General features: G+C 42.2%; 1 protein-coding gene across 10 annotated transcripts in view; it reads left to right on the top strand.

Annotated features, from left to right (window-relative positions):
* Positions 1–22,223, top strand: part of ARHGEF28 (Rho guanine nucleotide exchange factor 28) — a 127,515-nt gene that overhangs the window by 46,374 nt on the left and 58,918 nt on the right. For 8 of the 10 annotated variants that reach the window (XM_072859265.1, XM_072859264.1, XM_072859268.1 and 5 more), the window contains 2 exons: positions 3,355–3,401; positions 4,942–5,002. In XM_072859265.1, coding sequence (XP_072715366.1) covers positions 3,355–3,401; positions 4,942–5,002 — 108 coding nt within the window. Of the gene's footprint in view, positions 1–3,354; positions 3,402–4,941; positions 5,003–17,114; positions 17,376–22,223 lie in introns of those variants that run through there. The other 2 variants (XM_072859274.1, XM_072859271.1) reach the window with 1 other exon arrangement.

Genomic DNA, 22,223 nt, shown 5'->3' with positions numbered 1-22,223 from the left:
GACACTTTGGGCCTTTATGTATGATTGTTAGGAATTAATTAAAAGTTTTCATCAGTTGGCCATTCGCTTATGTGGCTGGTGCTATATGTTTGGATGAAGCAACAAGCTTAAAACTGTGAGCTCTATGAGAGGCTTGGTCTTGCTCAGTGGCTGTGCTGGAGACAGCCCTACTGAAGGGAGCAGAAATGCAAGCACCTGCATAAACTGCTGACAGGATCAGGACCAGACTGAGGGAAAGGGACAGGACTGCAGTTCCAGGTGGCATCAGCTAGTAACTTTAAGTGAATGGATAAAATGGGGACACTGTTGTCATGTAGCTCGTGTTTAAACATGTAGGCTGCCGTTGTTAGTGCTGGAAAAGGAGTTTTATACCCAACTTCTCCAGCAGCGTTCAGGCAACAAGTGTTCTGCCATTAGAAGGTAAATTTGCAGAGAAATGATAAGCAGTTGTTAGCAGTGGCAAGCTATGCATCTGTTATTGTAAGTGTAAGCAGCAATTTACCATACGGGGTTTGTGAGTGACTTTGGTGACGCAGTGTGCAAATGCATTGACTTTGGGTATTCATCTGAGTGCCATACTCTGACCAGCGTGATCTTTATGCTGCTCCTCGGGGATAGGAAGTGAATGGCTTGGATTGGTAGCACTGTATGTGGCAGTAGCTTGGGCAATACAACTTCTAGGTGATGATTACTTTGATATTTTTCACTGAAAGCAGTTTTAATTCAGGCTGACTTGGGACAAGCAGATAATCAGTGGATATTGATTGCCCAGAGAGAGAATCACAAGTTCAGGACATCTAGTCTCATTTTGGATGCTGGTTGTAAAGCTTCTCGTCCTCTCTTTACGCCAAAGATATTTGGCAGAGATATTGGCATAGGCACACCTATCTATTTGTGTTTTCAATGGAAGCTATACACTTTTGTGCCTTTATGCATCAGAGTTGGTTTGTGCCTGTTTTTTTTTTTTTAAAAAAAAAACCCTCATTTCAGTACAACAGCAAGAAAAGTATGCCACGTTTTGGTGGTATCCAGGTCCTATACAAATTGTAGTAATCACGCTTGCAGTTATCTACTTGTAGACATGATGAGCCTGTAACTATTGTTTGTATGCTGACAGGCAGCAAAGTTTTTAAATCTTCTTGGGTTTTGATATTGTCATTGGTTACCATATTTCTATAAACGAGACTTTTTTTTTTGGCCTTTTTCACTAACCACCACCAAATCCAGATACTGAAAAACCATGAGTGATCATTACTGGTGACTAGTGGCCTGTCTTACAGTCTCCATTTGCCAGCGTTCAGGAGACCAAAAGTTTTTTCAAGATTGAGTTAAAATTGTTGCTGCGAGAAGCAGAAATTATATGAAATGATTGACAGAGTACTTTTTACTACATTCTCAGCTGCATTCAGTGAACTCCTTTATAAAGTGGCTGCTAAAGTCAGGACATTAATTTGGCATATTCATGTCATGAAAGGATCCCCCTCAGATTTTAAAACTGCTGCCATTCCAAGAAGTAGTAACTACTCACTTCTGGGTGGGCCTAAAGTCAAAATCAACAGGCCTTTAAAAAACAATGCTATCAGAAGCCCTGAGCTATTATTGAGTAGAGGTTGCTATAGCAGTACGTTGCTTCTTGTGAAATGCAATCATATGAAAGCAGTGGGTCAGTGTAAGGTGATGCTACTAGCTTAGCAGTGAATCTCCCATAGCAACTTAATTAAATTCAAATACATGGAGTGATACATTATCCAGTGAGGATGCAGAACAAAAGGTGAAATAGATGGTATTTTGGCTAATTCAGTAGTTTGATTTTTTTCTGTTTTCTGACCTTGAAATTCTATGCCCATGAGTTGACTGAATACTGTTGTCTGTAGAATAAGCCATTTGCTTCTACAGAATATTAGGTATAGAGCAAACAGCTTTTTATTTCTGAGAGTTGTGAAACTGAATAATAATAATGCCAATTGCATGGCAATACTGTAAAAAATATCTTCCCACTGAAGCTTTTACAGTAAGTTTCTGTAGTTACAGTTACAGAAGAAATAGTCTGTTCCTTCTAGCTGAAAGGTGATGTCTGGGATGCTTTGTTTGATGGCACTAGTCATTTTGTGCTCTGTGATTGCACTCTGTTAGAATGCAAGGGGAGGTATATATGTGACTGCTTTAGAAGGTTAATTAAAGAAGGTGGATTAATTAAAAATTAATGATCAGGATACTGACCAGCATGGACCCAGTCCTAACTCCTGCCAGCGTCCGGGGGCACTGCTGAGGTCAGGGATAACAGGCGCACTGATTGCAGTGTGCTCATAAATGCGTCCCAGAACTTCATCTCAGAGAGACTTGCAGGTTAGGTAGGGTCGTTGCTGCTGAAGATTGTGTGATTTAGATAATAGGCAGCTGTCTCTGAATTGTTTTTCCAGAGATATATTGATACAGCTCTTTTTTTAAAAACTTGCATACAGACTGTGCAATGCCAGGAAAGGATAGAGGTCCCAAAACCCCACATTCCTTAAGGCAGTCCCCCAAACCACCCTGTACTGGCTGCTGAGTCATACTTAGCTTAACTATTTGCTGGAGCTGGAGAATGGAGAGGGATTTGTGTATCTGAGAACAGATGTGAACCTTGATTTGACAGATTCAATATAAAATTAAACATATTTACCAGCATAACTCTGTCTATATAATTATTATTATTTAAAATATATTTACTAAATAATAATGTTCCTGGAAGCCTGGGTGATGCTGGTGTTCGTTTGCATTCCTGTAGCCAGATTACTCCTCTTTGCTGTTTCCCAATAGTCCTTGAGGCTGAGTTTGGGCAAAACTTGCACAGTGTGGTCCTTGTTTTGCATGTGCTGTGTCCTTTCCCACAGCCCTGGGAAGAAACCATTGAAAAAAAAAAAAAGAGTGACAGAAAATAAGTTATTTTTTACTTTTTGGGGTAAAAATGCTAGGTCTCATTTCAGAAAATGCATGCAACCTCTGCAGAAGAAAAGCAGAGCCCAGCTGCTCTGCAGAATTGGTGTGAGGCATGGCGCTAGAACTGTTGATTTTCTGAGCATGTGGGGGTTAATCAGCAGCTGTCTGACAAATCGCTGTGCTTGCCTAGCCTGAACATAACTGTGACAGTAACATAGCACTTGTTGTGCATCCAGCACGCATGCTGCCCACGGGAACGCCGCTGTGGGGAGATGCATGGGCTGCCCATGTCCATTGTTCTGGCTCGCCTGCCTGTTTGCCTGCTCCTTGTGTCCCCCCTCCTATTTGAAAAAGTAGAGAGACCAGCAGCAGAAGCTAAAGCAGAAGCAAACTGAATTTGCTTGTTATTAAAGGCAGGAATCTTTCTTTTTACAGGTCCTGTGAACTTGGCATCTGAGGAATTGTCCCAGGATGATACGAAGGTACAGATTTCTCCTTATACAAACAGCTAAGCTTTATTTAGGTTGAGAAGCAGCAACCTCTGCTTGGCTATCTGAGCACCTCCCAGAGCTAACAGATAAGTAAGGTGACTAATGCCTGCCAGACAACATTTCCTGCCTGTTCCTATCCTGCGGGAATAGTTACGTGTGTAGATGATTGTTATTTGAAGGAACCTGTTACGTGGTTGCGGGCCGGAAAGCTGGGTTGGAGAAGCAAGCTCTGCTTTTGGACAAGAAAGCTCTTGTGTTTATGGCAAACCTTTGTGCCCTCAGGGAGCTTGCAGCTCAGTTGCCAGTCTGGGGGAAGCACAACCAGTCTCGCACAAGCTTCATCCTTGAGATGGCATGATTCATTACATCTGAGGAGTTGGTCTCTGAGAGAGACCTTGTGGGTAACTGAGTCCTTAACTGGACTTAACTGGATAAATGCTTGATGTAAAAAATATGGCAAGTCCCATTGTCTTCTACGTGGAGGTATCTAACAGCTTTTGGGGGGAACCAATATTTGTGAGAAGTCCCGTTATGGTTAGTCAGTTGTATTTGATCTCTAGTCTTATATTCTGCTTTTTATTTATAGGTATCTGTTTACAAAACCAGAAAATCTTTGTCTCAGTGTTTTTTTTATCACCTTTTAAAGCAAGAGCTTGATTATTAGCTCAACTGGGTATGAAGCTAAAATAATAATTTAGGTTGAGAGAAAAAAAATCTGGTAAAATCTGGCAAATCTGGTAAAGGTGATATCTTCTCAATGGCCAATGACTATTGACTTTTTTAATAACATTTGAATTTAATGGAATGTTGTTGCACTGCCACTTTTCTTAGGTCATTATTATAAAAGTGATGACCTCTGTAGGTTTTTTTTTTTCCTTAATTGCCAGCTGTGGAGAAGATTGACCGCTTGTTTGGGATTCATATGTTGCTATTGTAATCTATGTCATCTCAGAATTATATTTCTGCAGTATGCATGCATTTTGGAGTCTATGTTGAAAACGTACGTTGGGGCAGAGTGTTGCAGCTCATGAGTCTTGCTGGGGGGAAAAGGTTCTGGTACCATATTGACTGTCTCTTGTTTTGATCTAGCAGAAAGGCTGTAGTTGACTCTATAAAGAATGAACTGACCTATGATATTTCTACAGGTGTGAACAGCTCAGGCATCAGAGAAGGAGGCATCTTAGAAATATATTGGTCTTTTCTTCAAAACACTGTATATTGGCTAGTCAGGGCACAGTTAAACTTTGTAAGAGAACAGCAGGCTGAAAACTGGAGTTTGCATGGAAAGTGAGATATGGCTTGGTCTCTTCTTCGATTATGTTTAGAGTTTGAGTCCACAGGGTTCATGTGCATATCTTAGAGTCTGGGAGTGGCATGCCATATCTGTTGCATTTATTAAAATGGCTAAAATGAAGTGACTGCTGCTTGATAGTGTTTGAACTGAATTCTGAAAGCCTATAGCACAGCTTGCAACTAAGCACAAATGCAACTATTTGTCTTCAAAGATATAGCTCAAGTTTTCTGTTTCTAGCCTCTCCGAGACTCTGTGGTTCCTTCTAAAGAAAATGAAGATCATGTCCTGTTTGGCATAGGTAAGAAACAATTAATAATTCTGACTTCCCAAAAGCTATTGATATATACTGTGATGCCACATACACACAAGGCAGTTTCTTTAAAAGAGGTGAAGGTCATTGACATTGCAGCCTAGCTTGGCAAAAGATCAATCAGTTACATCTATGTCAGAGAGGGAACCTCTTTCAAAGTGTCTCTAGTAGAGATAGGTGGTGTATCCAACAGTATGATACTCTAGAATTTTTCAGTAGTATATTAACTGTTGTAGGAACAACAGTCTTGAAAATAATTTCTGATAGAGCCAACATATGTGACTGAAGATGAAATGAAGCATGTAGGAATGTTCAGATGCTGCAGCGGTAAGTGAGTTGTGGGGCTGGTAGGAGAATATAGCCAGTTGCACTGGACAGTGCATTTAGAGACTGAAACTCAAACGGAAAGGTGAGTATTTTCAAGTTTGGGGAAAGCTCCAAGAACAATGTGCAAACATGGGCTCATGCAAAGCATAACAAAGTGGGAAAAAGCAATGAGTAACTTAGCTCTGCCAGTGGGAGCTGCTGTGCCACGCAGAGAGTGCCAGGCTGGCATCGCTTGCCTGTGGTCCAGCGCTGAGCTCAGAAAGAGCAGACCAGATGGTGGCATTCAGACAGCCCACATGCAAACTTTGGGTGCAAAATGAAGAGTTGCTCCCTGTGTGTGGAAAGGGAGGGGATATACGTGCATGAATGGGGGAGGTGTATGTTGGAGGGAAATGAGCTGACGTAAACTCAGACACCCTGTTGTAAGATAAGCTGACATTATTTTAATAACCTCTCATTAAAATAATCATCTAGTTATCTATTTTTCTAGTAATTGTTATGCCAAATGCCTGTACTTCAGCCATTTAATCATGCTTGTCTCACTGTCCCATCCAAGGAATATGGGAGCTGCGTAAGGGAATTGGGAATAGTATCAAAAATATTAGTATTCACAGTTATCCTGACTTCAGTGCTTTTGAGCATAGGACATCATAGCAGTCCTTGCCTTACACAAAAATGCAGTGCACGTACATGAGATGTTAGTGCCCATATGATCAAATCTGTTTTGTTGAGCAAGACCAAAGTATTGGACTGTATCAGCGTAGGAGGGTGTGGAGCCATTGGGGAGTGATTATGGTTTGCTAATCTGAAGCCACATCTGCTCCAGTCTCCACTCCAGTTATACCATCTGGAGGGAACATAAGGTAGCTTAAAAGCTGACGGAGTGGAAGTTCTCCACCCTGAAATTATAGCTGATATTTCTTTTTCTTACCCCTGAAATGCCTTTTCCTTCTAAGGCATCATTTGCACAGTGCTGCTTGTGACAGCTGGAACAGGAGCCAGGCCCTCTGGCTTCAGACCAGCTCAGTCTCCTCTCTGATGCTTAGATGGGCAGCTGCAGCAGATCCTGAGTCCTCTGCAGGGAACAAGCAAGTGACTTTGGCCATGGTTCATACTGTTAGGAGTGGTAGAGTGCAGATTCTTAGAAGAGCTTTTGGGTAAAAAAAAATGGTGAACTTGCATACAACTTGGAACAAGATTCAGGTGCTTAAAATTTGATTTAAATATATTTTCTTAGGCATCTTATGTACATATAAAGTAAAATTATAAATGTCGATATAAATGTGTAGATATACATATATCTGTACATATACATGTGTATATAAATACCTTTTCTTCTGAGCACAGGCTTAGCTTATATTAAACTAAGAAAAATTTCCTGTTGTACCTCTTATCTGAAAAAGAACCAACCCTCTGTCTCTTCCCTAAATTCTAATTACCTTGGAGTATATTTAAGAAGTTGACTTGTTTGTGGAGAAGCTGCAGCGAAATCGGTTCTGTTAGTTACAGTGACTTACTGCTAAAACAGAGAATTTGGTTGCCCTGTGTAAGGACTGGAGCATGGACTTGCTGCCGGCTGCACCGTGGGCTCTCCTTGCGCATCTCCCAGTTGTGTACTCAAGTTGGCTGAAATGCTCATAACATAGACATCCGATGGGATTTTGCCATTGACCTCAGCAGGGCTTGGAGGGCTTCCAGTCAGCACTGTGTGTGAGATCTGATGGGGCTGAAGTGCAGGCTGGGGAGTGAGTGGGCTATTGGGTGTGCAATAAAAGGTGGAAGTGGGGAGGGATGAAGAAGGATGGAAATAGAGTTTGGGGACAACCAGAAATTTATAAGTTGACTTAAGCTGGTTTTATTGATTTATTGAATGTAAAAATCGGTATATGTTCTAACCTGACTCATATAACTGTATTGCTAAATTTTGTAGTTTTATTGCCCTGGATTGTTTTAAACTACTTTTAAAAAATTGTTTGCTTGGCAATGTTGTTAAATGGCAGTGTTTTTGGCAGGAAGAGCACACGGTGGGGGATAAGGAGAGAAATGGAAATGGTTGTCAGTAGGGGAGAGGAAGAGGGAAAACAGCTAAGGGGGGGTTGAGTGAAGAAGGGTGAATAGAAATGAGCAAACTCTGGAATCTCACTAGGAAGTTGGATGCGTAAATCAAAGAGGACTTCTAAGAGCAAGAATACGAGTGCTCTTTGAATGGGTACAAGTTCCCCCACTTCTGCTTCTCAATTTTTTTTCCACGTGGTTCTTGCTTTTAGAAATGTTTACCAAAAATCAGTCTCATCATGGAATGGTTTGGGTTGGAGGGGACCCTTAAAGAAGCGGTGGCTCTCTTGGAAGGGCCCTGCTGTTCCTGCTCTCTGTTTTCTTCCCCAGCCTGCCCTTTCAAGCATCTTGACTGTTCTGGCTCTTTCCCCACACCCAACGAAGTTTTGGGAGTATATTTGTGGGGCGCTCGCAACAGTCAGTAGGATGCTAAAGGCGTACCAACTCCCCTTGCTCCCTGTCTTCTTCATTTGTGGGTTGGGACCTGGCTGCTTTAGGCACCATTTGAGTCTTGTAGTTCAATTTTGAGAATTATAGTTCAATTTTTTGTGCAAGAGGCCTCTCATCCTCCAGGATTGCTGGAGGGCCCCTGCAGTCCCACCCCTGTGTCAGGGTGGGGATGGGCCAGTAATAAGCCATGTGGACTACAGACGATGGTTTTTGGGTTTGCCATATTCAAGAATGGAAGGAATAGGATTAAACTGTGGGGCACAACAGGATGCTAGACCAGGCTGAACAGGGGGTTGTATGGAGACTCTTGAGTTCAGTGCTAGTCACACCTGCCAATCTTCTTCCCCCTCCCTATGTCTCTCCTGGAAATTGTTAGAAATATGTTTTGTGTTTACAAGAGCGGAAAAAAAAAAAGACTTTTTTTTCTTCATTGAAAGAAACATACTGGAACGATTGAGAGACAAAAACAATATACAGTTGGGGAGAGCGAATGAAGCAAACAAAATTGAAAGCAACAAAAAAAGGATTTTTTTCTTTCAATATTAAGCATATGTATTATTGCCAGGCATTGTCATCGCAGAGTCAGCAACCCTCTACATTTTGGGAGAGAGTCTAGGAGGTGACAGCTGAATGCTGTTACTGTTGGGCATGTGACAGTGTTAGCTGGGCATGTGTTTTTAAACATTCGTAATTCCTTCCTGTTTTGCATAGCTGGTTTGGAAAGGGGATGTTCTCAAGGCCATTTATAAAGCTGCAAAAGTTTATTTTTTCCAATAAGAAAAATCTAACCCCCAGATTTTCTTCCAAGGAAATACAACTTTCCCCCCCCCTAATATTCAGGAAGGCAGGATGATGTTAATTTTTCAAAATATTTTCCTTGCTCTCCTAGTTACAGTGCTAGTGACCTAGTGGTGTCTGTCTAATCTATTCTGTTTGCTCTGCTGGCAGTGAAAAAGTTCTGCAAGCCATGTTTTGCACTTCCAGAGATAAAAATACTGATGCCAAATTTTTGGCAGTTCGCTGTACGTGACCAGGGAGCTACAAAACATTTTTAGTAGAGTCTGCCCTTTGATTTTCGTATGGTTCCACAGAAATCCCAGTTTAACCACAGATCAGTTTAAAGAACAGAACATAATGATCTCCTTCTCTGTGTAAACCAGTAGAGCTGCACTGTAATCTGCAGAAAAATCTGGTTTCAATGTTGCTGTTTTGTTCTCTTTTAATTAGATTTCCTTACCATAGTTGGTAAGACTTAAAAAGGTGTTTGTTTTTTTTTTTTTTAAGATAGAAAAAAGCATGGTCCTGCTGTCTGGAGTCCCACCTTTGCATAGTTTTTGTTAGGTCTGTAAAATGATTAGTTTTTCTACTTATTGTGGTCAGATCTTTTGCTCCTTTTTTAGTATTCGTTTGCTTTTGGTTTTTGGTGGAAAGAATGTTTGCATTTGAAAGTGTTTTGAGGCAAGTGTGCCTGTTTTGACATCGGAACTACAGGAAATAATTTTATGGTTATCGATAGATAAAAGTAAAAGTTACATGTTAAGTGTTGCCTATTCGAGACAGTTACAGGAGTCCTGTGATTTAAGGCTATGCAGATCTTTTCTGTTTGTGGTAATTTTTCTCTTTTCCTGACACCTTTAAATCCTATCTTTCCCTTATGCATGCTTTGAGAGAGGTTGGGTGAATCAGCCATAGCCTCTCTAGTCCAGGAGCTGCAGACCTTTGGTTCAGTTTCTCTCCTTAACGGATTTATAGTAGGACCTTGAGCATGTCACTTATCTTTTCCCTGTGTCTCAATTTTTCACCTGAAACAAGGAAGACCATAGAGAGTGAGGTGAGAAAGAGGCACTGCAATACTTGGATGATTGGAGATGTGCAAATACTCAGACTGGTTGTGCCGAAGAAGTTCTGGAAGGTCAGTTTGTGGTAAAGGAGGTTTTTTAAAAAAATCATTTTTAGTTGAAAGGTAGGTGGTCTGAAAATTGCAGAGAAAAATAATAGCTGAAGACGACTGCAGAGTTATTGCTGCAGTTAATGACTGTGGCAATTGCACTCTTCCCTTTTTTGCTGCAGCTTTCAGAGATCTTTGTGTTGCTGCTTCTACTTACGCAAAACCTTTGCATGGTTCCTTGCACCTCGCAGAAGAGAGGCTTAACTTGGGGTTGATCCGTCAGAGTCCTGCCAGAAACAACCTTTAAACAACATTTAAACATGGCAGTAGTTTATTTCAGTAGATAAAACATATTCTCATTTGTTTGGAGTGTCTATAAACAAGTAAATATTGAAGACTGCAGAATAGTTGAGAGCTACAGAAGATGTGGGAAGTAAAATCTTCTTGGGATGTGAGCCTGAACTGAGCTTAATTAAAAAGCCGTGGAGAAATCTGGAAGCAGCAGCACTAGGCACTAAAACAAGCTTGTTCTTGTTTCTTGGAGTTTCCTCCACTCTTGATTTTCTGAGACATTATAATTCAAGTTAACCTCAAAAGGAAAACAGAAAGAAAAATGAACAAGTTACAAACATGTGCTGTCCGGCTTCCCAGAACTTGTCCTCCTCCTCTGCCTAAAATCCAAAACAAATTTGCTCAACAAAATAATCCTTCAAAAAGAGGCTCTTTTTTCCCTGATGTTTAAATAAGCTCTTTTGCCTGTCTTCTGCCCAGTCTCATTTCACGCTAACATAAATAAACAATCTGGGAGATATCTAATGTCAAGTTATTCTTTAAATGTGAAATACAGTCCAGAAATACATTGTGAAGAAAACAGTCGTAATCTTGAAAGTGCACACATGAACACATTTCTCAGCTTTCTTCCTCCTTGAGAGGCAGCCCTTCACTTGAAGTCTTCCCTGAAACATGGAAAATTGGATTTTTAACGAGATGGGTCTTTGGTGAACTTTTTGGCGGTGCAGGCTGCCAGCGTAAGTGTAGACTCAACAACCAAGTCATTGGCGAAACTTCAGTAGGAGCGAGGTCCAAGTCAAACTTGAGTTTGCTTTCATGTGAGGCCATGTGCACTCTCCGTGTTTTTGGGGCTCACACAGGCCTCCATGGAGCCAAAACCAGGAAGAGATTTTTATTGAGTCTAGCCCTTAGTTCTCAAGCTTTTGCAAATAAACTCAAGGGAGCCTTTCATCAGGGTATGGGACAAAAAGCGATGGGCTTTCCGTCCACATTTGTAGTGTGTATCCCAGCTAGTCTTTTGATGTGAATAGATACTGGCCAAGGAGAGCATTTAGGCAAATTATCTCTTTATGTACTTTGTTGGAAGTGCTTAGTGGTTGTTTCAAGAGTCAGGGCATACTGACCGCTGTCATGTGAAAGTAGTATTAATAAGCTTGTTATCCTAAACTGAGCTTGTTATCCTAAACCACATCAGGTGAATGGTGCAGTAAAAAAAAAGAAAAAAAAAAATAAATCTGCAGTCAGTCATGAACCAGACATTAGAAAGGTTTGAGCTGGAGGAACACTGTGAAATCCTGACAGCGGGACAGTGAACTGGACAACACGAAGAGTTTGGGACAAAGCCTGAGATAATGCAGTGTGCGTGCCTGCTGGCTCTTTGGAGCTACATTGAGTCATGAATGGGCAGAGGTCATGTTTTTGCCTCAGTTTTGTAAAAACTCTGAGCCCTTCTTCATCCCAATCTTGTGGGTGTTCTCCAAGGATCTTGCAGTACTACTATAGTTTATGCAAAGCTGTTTCTCTTAAATTTTTAAAGGTACATTGCTCCTTTAGTTTATCAAAGAAACAAGATTTAACTACCACTTACAAACAGTTGCTTTTCAAGAGGTAAATGTTGCTAATAGCTCTTTGTAGGATAATGCATCATTCATTGAGTAACATGAACATGATATTTTTAGCATGAAAGTGTTATTCTCATTATAGCGGTTCTAACTGTAGTTGTCACCCTAGTTTAAAGAAAACATTAAAAGAACAGACTTAAAAATTAATTGCATAATTCACATTGTAATTAGAAATATAGCTGCAGGGGAATAGTAAGGAGTTAGGTATAAATTTAGATGGCATGGTCTCCTGTCAGTCTGGCTGGTTTGCAGCAGCACTGTGATTCCATGTGCCCTGTCTGGGATTAGTAAAAGGATATATCCATGTGGAAGTAAATGCAGTGGAGCATAAAAACACTTGGACTGGCAGTCTGGCTTAAAGCAATCCAGAAAGCAGTGCACACAAATTGATTCTGCTTCTCCTGCAGCCTGCCGTGCCTTCAGAATGTTTCAGTAAACTTGGGGGTCTGTGTAGAACAGCATTCTCAGAGACGGGTAGGGTGGCCTGCCGTTCTCAGCAGGGTGTCTGTGAAGGCAGCAGCTGTTCTGTGTTCATTTCCAGGCTAGTGTTCAAGCAACTGCACAAATAAGTCAATGAAAAATTGACCCAAATTTATAGTACTGTATTGTTATTTTGTATTTTTCATTAATATTTCCAGTATTTGTCTACACAGCATCTATAGGAGACACTTGTTACAGAAAAGGGGTCTCTAGCGTGGGTGGGTTTCGTCATCAGCTGTTTGAGTGGAAGAGTGGAGAACACCTGCACGAGGGGAGGTGTGAGCGGGAGCTTTGGGGGCCGGGGGGGTCAGGGCCATTTAATCTCATGTCAGAACGTGCCCAGGTTTGTTACCTGAATTCACCCAGGACTACGCTTTTCTGGGAGAGCAAAATCTGCCGCTTTAAACTGGTAGTGGGAGGAAGAGGCTCCGCGATGCTGAACACTAATGATCTTTCACCCTGTTGAAACGTGTGACTTCATCAGCGTTGAAACGGTGGAAAGCAGAAAGTGTTTGCGATGGAAAGTGTGCAGTGCAAGACGCTCCCTGTTCCTCCTTCCCCTGCCCTGCTCCCTGCCCTTCCCAGCCCTGTCCCCCTGCGGGAGACACGGGATGGGAAGCCTGCCGCGGGGCAATAGTGAGAGAGGTGGGATCCACCAAACACTATCGTATGTTGGGCAGCGATGATGGGCAGAGACTGCCTACCTGGACCTTTTGGGATCCACTGCTGAACAGCTTAAATCCCAAGCTGCCGTGTTACGTGTGGGAGGACTCAAGAGATCTCTCTTCACAAAATAAGGAAATAAACAGGCCAGTTCCCTAAACCGAATGCATGAGTCACCCATCGGAAATTTAGCAATAAGGAAGATCATAAAAACAAGTGGGGGAGGTCCTCTGCCAAGATCTTAAGGATCTGGGCTTGGTTCTGTGTTTTTCAATGATTGGTTCATCAATGATTTGGGAAAGGGAGAGGGGGAGAATACTGATGTGGCAAAGTTTTTCTGACTATTCCAGTATAAACTTTCATAAGACCCAGGTCTTTGGTAGAGCAGAGAGGTAGTAAAAATAAAGTGTGTGTGACAAGGCATCCTATGAGACCTGTGAGGCTGTTGCTGACAGTGGTCTGCACAGCCATCGCGTCATCGTTGTGGGCAGGTGGAAAGAGCATTAGAGTTGGAGAGTGCTCGGTGTGTGGGATCTGGTTGGTAGTGTTTTGCTTTTAGTTGCCTTTAATTCACATTTACTGAGTTTTCAACACAATTGTTGAAGTCTAATGTAGGGTAATGCAGATATTTTGGCCAGGTATGTTGGCTGATCCTCTCTGTGAGAAGGTGTGCTCTAATTAATAAAAACAATGGAGTGAAGAAGGTAGGAAAGCCACGTGTGCCTGTGGGTCACAGAGGCTTGTGGAGAAGATCACCTAGCCCTTTCTACACCATCTTGCCTTGTCAGGGCGTTCTCCGCAGCTTTGGGAAATGATTGCAGGCTCTGCTGGTCCTGGGGCAGAACCAAGCTGGGGGAAGTCAACTTCATCCCTAATGCCAGGGGAGACTCTGCCCAGAGCAAACCAGCCAGGGCATTTTTGGCAGAGCCATTGTTCAGGCAGCTCTCATCTCAGCTGTGTCCAACAGTGACTCTCCCCAGCCCTGTTTCTGGGGTCGGTAGCCCCGCTTTCCATCCCATGTACATCCCTTCTCCATTTGGGGAGGGGGCACTGGGCCCAGAGGGGTTGTCTCCTTCTGGTACGCCCGAGAGAGAGAGCCCATGGTTTAGCAGTGTTTGGGGAGAGGGAACCCACGCACTTGGTGCCGTGGGGCTGTCCTCTGAGCGTGCCGGGGAGGCGACAGCGCCATTCCATGGAGACTGCGAATGCTGGTGACATTTCTCTGCTTCCTTCTGTCTTGCCACGAGCTGCGGGAACGGTCAGACAATAGACAATAGAGTGTAATATCTCTGAAAAACATTTAGATCATACAGATATGTTTTGGCAAGCATTGGGTGAAAGAATTTAAGGCATTACATTATTTATCAAAAGCATTAGCCTTAGGTAATGCACACAAAAACCCCATTTGTTCTTTATCTTCACATCTATACCTTTGTATACATAATTGAAAACATTTTTTCAGTGGAAAGTAAGGTTAATATTTTCCAGCTAGAAAGCACCTTTTATCTCATAAGCTACCACATCTCTGTGCCAGCTGCATGCAAATGCCACCACTTTGGAAACAAAGAGTGGCGGGTGAAAAGTGGGCTGGATCATCCCACAAAGTGCAAGAATGGGCAAGAAAAATATTTTTAGCCAAAGACTGTAAGGCAAAGTCCTTTTTTGTGGCAACAAGTAGCGTGAGGTCTTTCACAGCTGCATAAAGGAGTTTTACAAACTAGAAAAAAAAAATCTTTCACAAGGCCCAAACACAGCAAATAACGTGAGGGATATTCTATTATCCCTTCAGAAACAGGGGTTAAGGTTGATAATTTATCTGTGCTTTCAGACTGCCATTGACAAATTCCTGTGCAAGATCCTATTCAGGGGATATTGCAGTAAGCGGGTGAAAAGCCTAAGAACTTGGCCAAGAAATAGAGGATAAATGGCAGGAGTAAATGATCAGGTTTTTATCACAGCAGAAGTTTAGTAGCTGGATTCTGCAAGTGTTATGTAATAGGGCTGCTGTTGAAAAATTCTTTAACAATCCTTAATTACTCATTTGTATTAGAAGGTTCTAAATGAACGCTGGTAGTTTGAAGGAGGGAGTAGGCAATAACTGAACAGTCAGTGAAAACATTTATGCAGCATACAGAGGTCATTCAGGAAAGTAAATGTCTTGGCATGTTAAGTATTTTAATGCCATTAAATACATCAGCTGCATTTCCACATTATGAGTGTTTTGTTTGATTCTAGTTATCCCTCTCTGGACTAAACAGAAGTCCAGGAAGACCAATGGGAATGAGTAAGTGTATTTTACTTGAATGTATAAGTGAAAAAGGCCAGAATTGGTCAATTTAGAGAAAAGGTGCACAAATGGACATATCACAGAAGTAAGCAAAGTTTACCATTTCATGTGAAGTAGAACAAGGAATAATTGCTAAAATCAAGAGGTGAGACATTTTAGAGCCAGTATAAAACATACAGCTCTCTCTAAATGTAAACTGCTGTTTGCGCATGGAGCGCTGCCTTTTGTACGTGTCTGAAATTAAGACTTTTATTCCAGTTGGCGTTAAATACATCCGATGAATGAGAGAGCACACTTGGGTATGGAAAATTTCTGTGTAGAGGGGAAATCTTTTGTGTTGGAGCAGTTGGGAAGACATTTCCTAAGTGAACAAGTTATCCAACAAATATGCTCCATCCTTTCCTTTTCTGTCAAACTGAGGCCATGATGGGAGGCAGGCGAGTGCCCTGGATGGTGTGCAGGTGGGAAGGTGTATGTCAGTGCCTGCATTCCCATATACCCAGGGGATTTATCAGTGCAATTTGAACCTGACATTCCAGGGAGTGGAGATATTTTGAAGTGGATGCTTAAAGCACGGATTTATATCCTCTCTGTATTTTCAGTCATCCATTGTCTGTTGTAATTCCCTGGGGCTGTTAATTATATATATAAATCAAACAAAGCCTATGGGAGTGTCTAATATTTAAAGTGAAAGTCCAAGGCTTCCAGCGTCTGCGGCGAATTATTCTTTTCAGGCCTAACAAAGCTGGCAGAACTTCAGTTAAGGGAAGGGCAGAACAATGATGTGTTTCAACTGTGTTTTATGTAATTTGTGCACTTTATGAAGTGCTTGTATAATAATTATTTTATCCCTGAAAACCTGATAGATATTTTCCTAATGGGTTTTGAATTAAATTTGCATTTGAATTGCATTATTTTCTTTCAACAAATACGTTGTTATCTCTGACTGAAATGTGGATTGAGGAATCACTTGAAACATAATACAGAAGTAGCGCTGCAGACCTCAGCAGCCTGCAAAATAATTGAAGTGAAGTAAGGAATGTTAACAAGCTCAAATGTCATCGTGTTCCAAAAACTGACATTTAAGCTGATCCACATTCCCTTTCCTCCTTTATGTGGAATACAAAACCACATACATTGTGGAGTAACTAAAAGAAATGTTTGGTGGAGTTGGTTAAGAAACAGTGGACATGTTATTTTTGTATTAGCTCTTGTATAGCCACATTTGAGCCTGTTCAAAAAAAATGTAGTTTGTGTAGTGTAAAGATGTTGGGGGAAGGGATAATGAGTTCCTACTGAATACTAATTGCCTACGAGTTGTTCAGGGAGACTGTATAAGAATGGAGGATTTGTTGTAAATTAGTCACTAGCTGTATTGTGCATTGCTGTGAGGTTAGACCAGAGCTGTAAAGGTGCCAGCTCTACAAAATCCTTATGATTCACTGTCTAACTTGGTGACTGTGTGAAGGAGAAAATACTATTCAGACTAAACATTACTGGAAAGAGAGCTCCTTTAATGACAGGGTAATCTTTCTTTGTAACACTTAAGCTTTAAGCTCATTCGAGCTAGAAAGGTGGGAGTGACAGATTTTGAGAGGGTTATCGCTGCTTTTCCAGCTGCAACATCCCAAGGTCTGCCAAAGTTGTAAACGCTGAGAGGAGGGGTATTGCTCTGCAGTAATAGAGGGTCCAGCAGATTGATTAGTGCTCTTAGCTTACTGTTAATCTTTGGCTTCTTTAATTCCAGCATTTTGCCTGTCCTTAATTTGAGAGTCCTTCTAAACCCCACTTTTAACATGGAAACAAAGCTTTGAAAAAGCTTGCAATAGTTCATTTACTTTTGAGATGTATATTCTCATTCCTTACTTGGCTCCTATTGTTTTCATTTACATCAAAATGGAAAGGTGAGTTAATGATTCACTGGCACACAGTGACCTTTCAAATAGCTCTGGACCACGATGCAGCAGCTCCACTCGAAGCTCTCATACTTTAACCTCCTTGTTTCTGCCTTAATATTTGCAGCCTGATCTGTCTACATGTCTGGACGCCTGAAGAGAGCAAACATTTACAGCTTCTCCCTCCCCTGTGTTTAGTGGGCAATTTGATCCTTCTTTGTCCATTCCTTTATTTTACATCACTCTTAGGCTTGACTTGCTATTGAGAACAACAAAGTGCAACTTTGGGAATCTGCTCTCTGTTAATTTACCGCAAAAATGGACTCAGACTCTGATTCACCTTTTAATTACTCTTGGCCTTCCTTACCTAAAATGAGGATTCGAAGAAGGGCATCCAAACCAGGTAGAAAAAGCTGTCTTCTTTTAAATGACTCTTGCTTAATAGCTCTGCCTCCTTTTCGTTGTCTGGTTGTGTGCAGATGGCTATAAACAGCTCGCATGAGGTAGATTTTCTTTCTATCAAAAGTCCACCTCACTGTTAGTTATGCTTTTGTAGATAATGGCGTTGGAATTTGTTAAGTAAGAAGAAAGTGTTTTCTCCAAATTAGGTACTGTTCTTTAAAATTGTTTTCATTTCTTTACTCTCTTAGGGCTTTTTTTTCTTCTGGTTGTATGTATAGCTCTCACTGAGCAGCTCTGACACCCTGGGAGCTGCGTGGCACAGCAGTGGCTGCAGAAAGCTCTGCTGGTTACAGTTGTTTTCATTTAAGGAGAATTTGGTAATTCAAATATGCCTCAAGAGCTAACAGGATTTTTTTTTTAAATTATGTACAAAAATCTTACCAGAATGAAGAGGGAAATCTTTTGCTTTCTGTAAAAGGAAGCAAAAGGGTCAATTACTCTCTTTGGTGGCAGGGTCAGTTACTGTCTTTGCACAGTTAGACATTGTCCTCCTTTGTGGAGAAGTCTTTGGGAGGTAAGCATTATAAATGTTGTCAGTATGATATACAGGGGGTTTTAGGGAGGTTGAAAGGCACTGACCAGCAAGTTTCTGTTAGGAAGAATTATCATTGAAAGCTTTAATGAGGAAAGATAAATTTTTACTACATTTAAAAGCAAAGAAATGAAAAGAAAGAATGGCAAAAAATGTAATTTGTGCTTCCTTCCATAAAATTGCTTTTTTGTGTTTCAGAAAGGGAAAAAAACAAACAAGAGAAGTAAGATCCATCAGTGTCATTAAAGTCAATGAGCCAGGAGAATCATGTTTGCACGGAGACTTTGACCTAGTTTTAGCATGAAAAATGTGTACAGAATGCACATTTTAACATGCACAACACTTTCTGAACTTTTTACTTTTATTCATGAGGAAATCCAGTATTTCCCAAGTGCATAGGAGTTTCTGCAATGTGTACGGATGCACGTGCAATTTGCAAAGAAGATGAAATGGGTTGCAAGATGCATGGTGTGTGTTCTTCCCATCTCTCGTGAGGACTTGTTTTATCTGTAAATGCTGTAGCTGTGCACCCATCCTCCATGGCACTTTTGTTGTTGTTTATTTTACCTTTAGACAGCTTTTTTTTTTTTTTAATACTTCACCTGTTGTAAAGCACTGTAGACAGATCTAGGGTTTGCATGTTATAGTATTGCATCTTCTTTCCCGTTCCTGTTAATAGTATACCAACACGTGGCTTGTGTGCACAGCTGACCACATATGTGGGGTTGTTGGAGCAAGAAGGTGCTCTTAGGTGCATATGCATGTTTTAGTGGTAAAGTCCAAGGGTTTGCTTATGCTTGGGGAATTGAAATCCTGGCTGTCTATGCGATTGGAGAAGTGCCTCAGCAAGGGGACAGCAGGCTCATGATCTATGCTCGTGATCTATGTTTTTTTTTCTGGTAGTATCCGAACATGGCCAGTTGATCCTGGCATGCAGGTGTGGGGCACGTACCTTGCAGCTGCATTTCTCCCATGCAGGAGTTCAGGTCTCAGTGAACAAGAGACCTGTAGTGCCTGGTGGGAAGCAGCGTGGGATTCTTCCTCTGCACCCTGAAAGTCATGAAGTCGTTGTGTACCTGCGCTGGGTGCTCCAGCTGCTCTGGGCAAATGTCAGCCTCCTCCCTTCCCCTCCGAGCCAGCAGGCTGTTGGTTTCCTGGTCTGGGGTTGCTCCCTCTGGGAGGCAGGGGAGCCGTGCAGACCTCCGGTGGGAGAGTCCAAAGCAGAAAGTCTTACACCCCACTTTGCACCATACGCATCAGTGTTTTCAGATTTTAAGTTCCCTGCCTGCCCCAAGGTCAGCTTTTGTCCCTGCTGGGGGACCTCTCAGGCTGAGTGGCGGAGCCCCTGCCCTCCCCCTGGACTCCTGGGGGCCAGCAGAAGCCAAGTGCAGCCTGTGCACCTTTGGGGCCAGGCATTGCAGGCTCCCTCCCTCCTGCTGAGGTTGCCTGTGCATGGCGTAATTAAAGGTTAATTAGGCTCAACAGAGAATGTGAACATGACTGTGTCTTAGTGATTGGACTGGGGTGGGGGTCTAAGTTTTGTTCCTTGCTGCAAGACCCCTAATGGTATTTATTTTGTTATTTAATGTGAAATGGCCATAAGGCAGGTGTCTTCTCCCCTCCCCTTGCGCCGCATAGTCCTACCTGTTCAGAGGCAGTGATTCTCGGAGCCTTTTTGGAGGCTTTAACAACTTTCAGGGGTGCTGAGAATACCTGTTTGACAAGTCTGTCCCACTATGCTGGGAGGTGGGAGTTATGCGCCGAGTCCACTTGGGCAGAGGTGGGAATTGAAACCGGGCATCCCATATCTTGGGAAAGTACTTTGTCTGTTGTGCTATTGTATAAAATGAGACACCAACTTATTTCTGTTTGTATATTAATTTGTATAGTAGGTAAGGTGCCTGCTTCAGGGAGGGCGGTCAGGGGTGTGAATCCCGTGTTGGTAAGGGACGTTTTCTCGCATCCCATCTTTAGGTGACAATGATCAAAGTCAGTGATTGACAAGTGCCTTTATCCTCAGTGTTTCTTAGTGGCTACTTTAGGACCACGTCTTGAACATGATGGTATGTTTGCTAGCATCCAGATGCCTGATCCTCTCCATGCAGTATATAGGAAACGCAGTGCTTTGGTTTCCACTCCATAGATTTAGAATAGTGAAATGTTCGTCTTTGTAACAACAGCACTTTAAAGCCTACCTTGCTTTACCCTCCATGTAATGCTATTCTTATGTACTTGCTTAATTTTGCTGTCATGAGTAGCTGCACTGTCTGAATGAAGCACTAAGACACCTGAATTAGGGATGCAGATCCCCCATGGAAACTGGTTGTATGGTCCACATCTACAGACGTGCATGTCACTTCGGTCGCCCCCTCGCCAGGAACATGTCGACTTCTTTCTCCAAATTCACGTGACCACTTCAGGATTTAGAGGAGTGTTTCTACAGTCCTGCATGACCCAGTCACTTAGCTGTCTGCATGTTGTGGTTTAACCTCAGCCAGCAACTAAGCCCCACACAGCCCCTCGCTCACTTCCCCCTGGTAGGATGGGGGAGAGAATTGGAAGGGTAAAAGTGAGAAAACTCGTGGGTTGAGATAAAGACAGTGTAATAGGGAAAGCAAAAGCTGTGCACAAGCAAAGCAAAACAAGGAATTCGTTCACTCCTTCCCATGGGCGGGCAGGTGTTCAGCCATCTCCAGGAAAGCAGGGCTCCATCACGCTTAATGGTTACTTGGGAAGACAAATGCCATCACTTTGAACATCCCTCCCTTCCTTCTTCTTCCCCAGCTTTATATACTGAGCATGATGCCATATGGTAGGGAATAGCCCTTTGGCCAGCTGGGGTCAGCTGTCCCAGCCGTGTCCCCTCCCAACTCCTTGTGCACCCCCAGCCTCCTCGCTGGTGGGGTGGGGGTGAGAAGCAGAAAAGGCCTTGACTCTGTGTAAGCACTGCTCAGCAATAACTAAAACATCCCTGTGTTCTCAACACTGTTTCCAGCACAAATCCAAAACATAGACCCATACTAGCTACTATGAAGAAGATTAGCTCTATCCCAGCCAAAAACAGAACACTGCATTTTTTCGCTGATTTCATAGCTCTGTTACTTCCAGTTATACATTAACCCCTGCTCAGATTGCTGGGGGTAAATGTGATGAGCTGTCTGAAAACTATTCATCGTATCTAAAGAAGGGAATTTGTAATTTCTTTCCTGGCTCTCGGCTTGGTCATGTGGATGTATTTCACTTCTCTTCTGCTGTGTGCTCTCTCATAGAACAATTTAAGTATTGATTTTTGTGGAAAAACAGTCAGTGTTATGTTCTGGCCATTTTCCAACACAGGTCATTCAAGGCTATACATTTTCTTAGACCAACATAAAGCAAGTTTTGAATTATTGCTATGATGATCATGTATTTTTTTAAAAGTATTTTTATAAGCTTTTGTGCAGTCTTTGCTGTATAACTTTGATGACAACATGGCAGAAGATGTAGAGAACTTGTGCCTAGTTATTCATTTGTCAAGGTCTTTTCTTTTATCCATGTTTGGAGATTATCCTTCCCAGCACTGTCGCTTTTGTTCACCTACATCTAAATAACCCATACATCTTTCTCGACTGTTTACCAGGCAGATGGCAGAGAGCCACAGACTCTGCTAAAGAAGACATGCCTTTATTTTATTCTTTTTCTGTGGCCATGGCACAGTATACAGCCAGAGAGCGTTCAGCTCTGGCAGGAGGATCAGCTTGGTGAGGTGTGCTTGCTGGGTTGTTTCAGTACCAGAACAACTCAGCTGTGTCATACTAGGGTCATTTTTAGCTTAGGAAGCATCCTGAAGTCCATTACTGACACCTTTCAGAGCTAAAACTCTTAGGGACACCTTCACTCTCACAAGAAGTTTGCCCTTGCGGTCTTATCTGTCTTTCCTTAAGCTATGCTGAAGTTTTGCATCTGCAATGAGAATAAGCATTTTGAATGGGTAGGGGAGATTTTTGAGACATTTTGTTTGAAAATGCATTTTGTTGATACTCCTCATCTTTCAGGCAAGGGCAGCCTTGCTGCATATTACTACGGGTACCCAGTGCAGTGAGCTATTACCTGCTGCCATGTTAACCTGGAGGAGGCTCTGCTGATGGTCCCCTTAAGAGTGACGTGACGTGCAGCCAGTGAGGCAGGCTGGAGGCAATTAGTGGGGCTGTAGGAATGCAGTACGTGATGTGGATGTTTGCGACAGTTTTGTCACTTTTTAAACTATGCAGACCTGTC

Source organism: Ciconia boyciana, chromosome 4 (assembly GCF_034638445.1).
Source record: "Ciconia boyciana chromosome 4, ASM3463844v1, whole genome shotgun sequence".
NCBI lineage: Eukaryota > Metazoa > Chordata > Aves > Ciconiiformes > Ciconiidae > Ciconia > Ciconia boyciana.
Note: the sequence above shows the minus strand (reverse complement) of the source record. Positions and strands in the feature narration are given on the sequence as shown.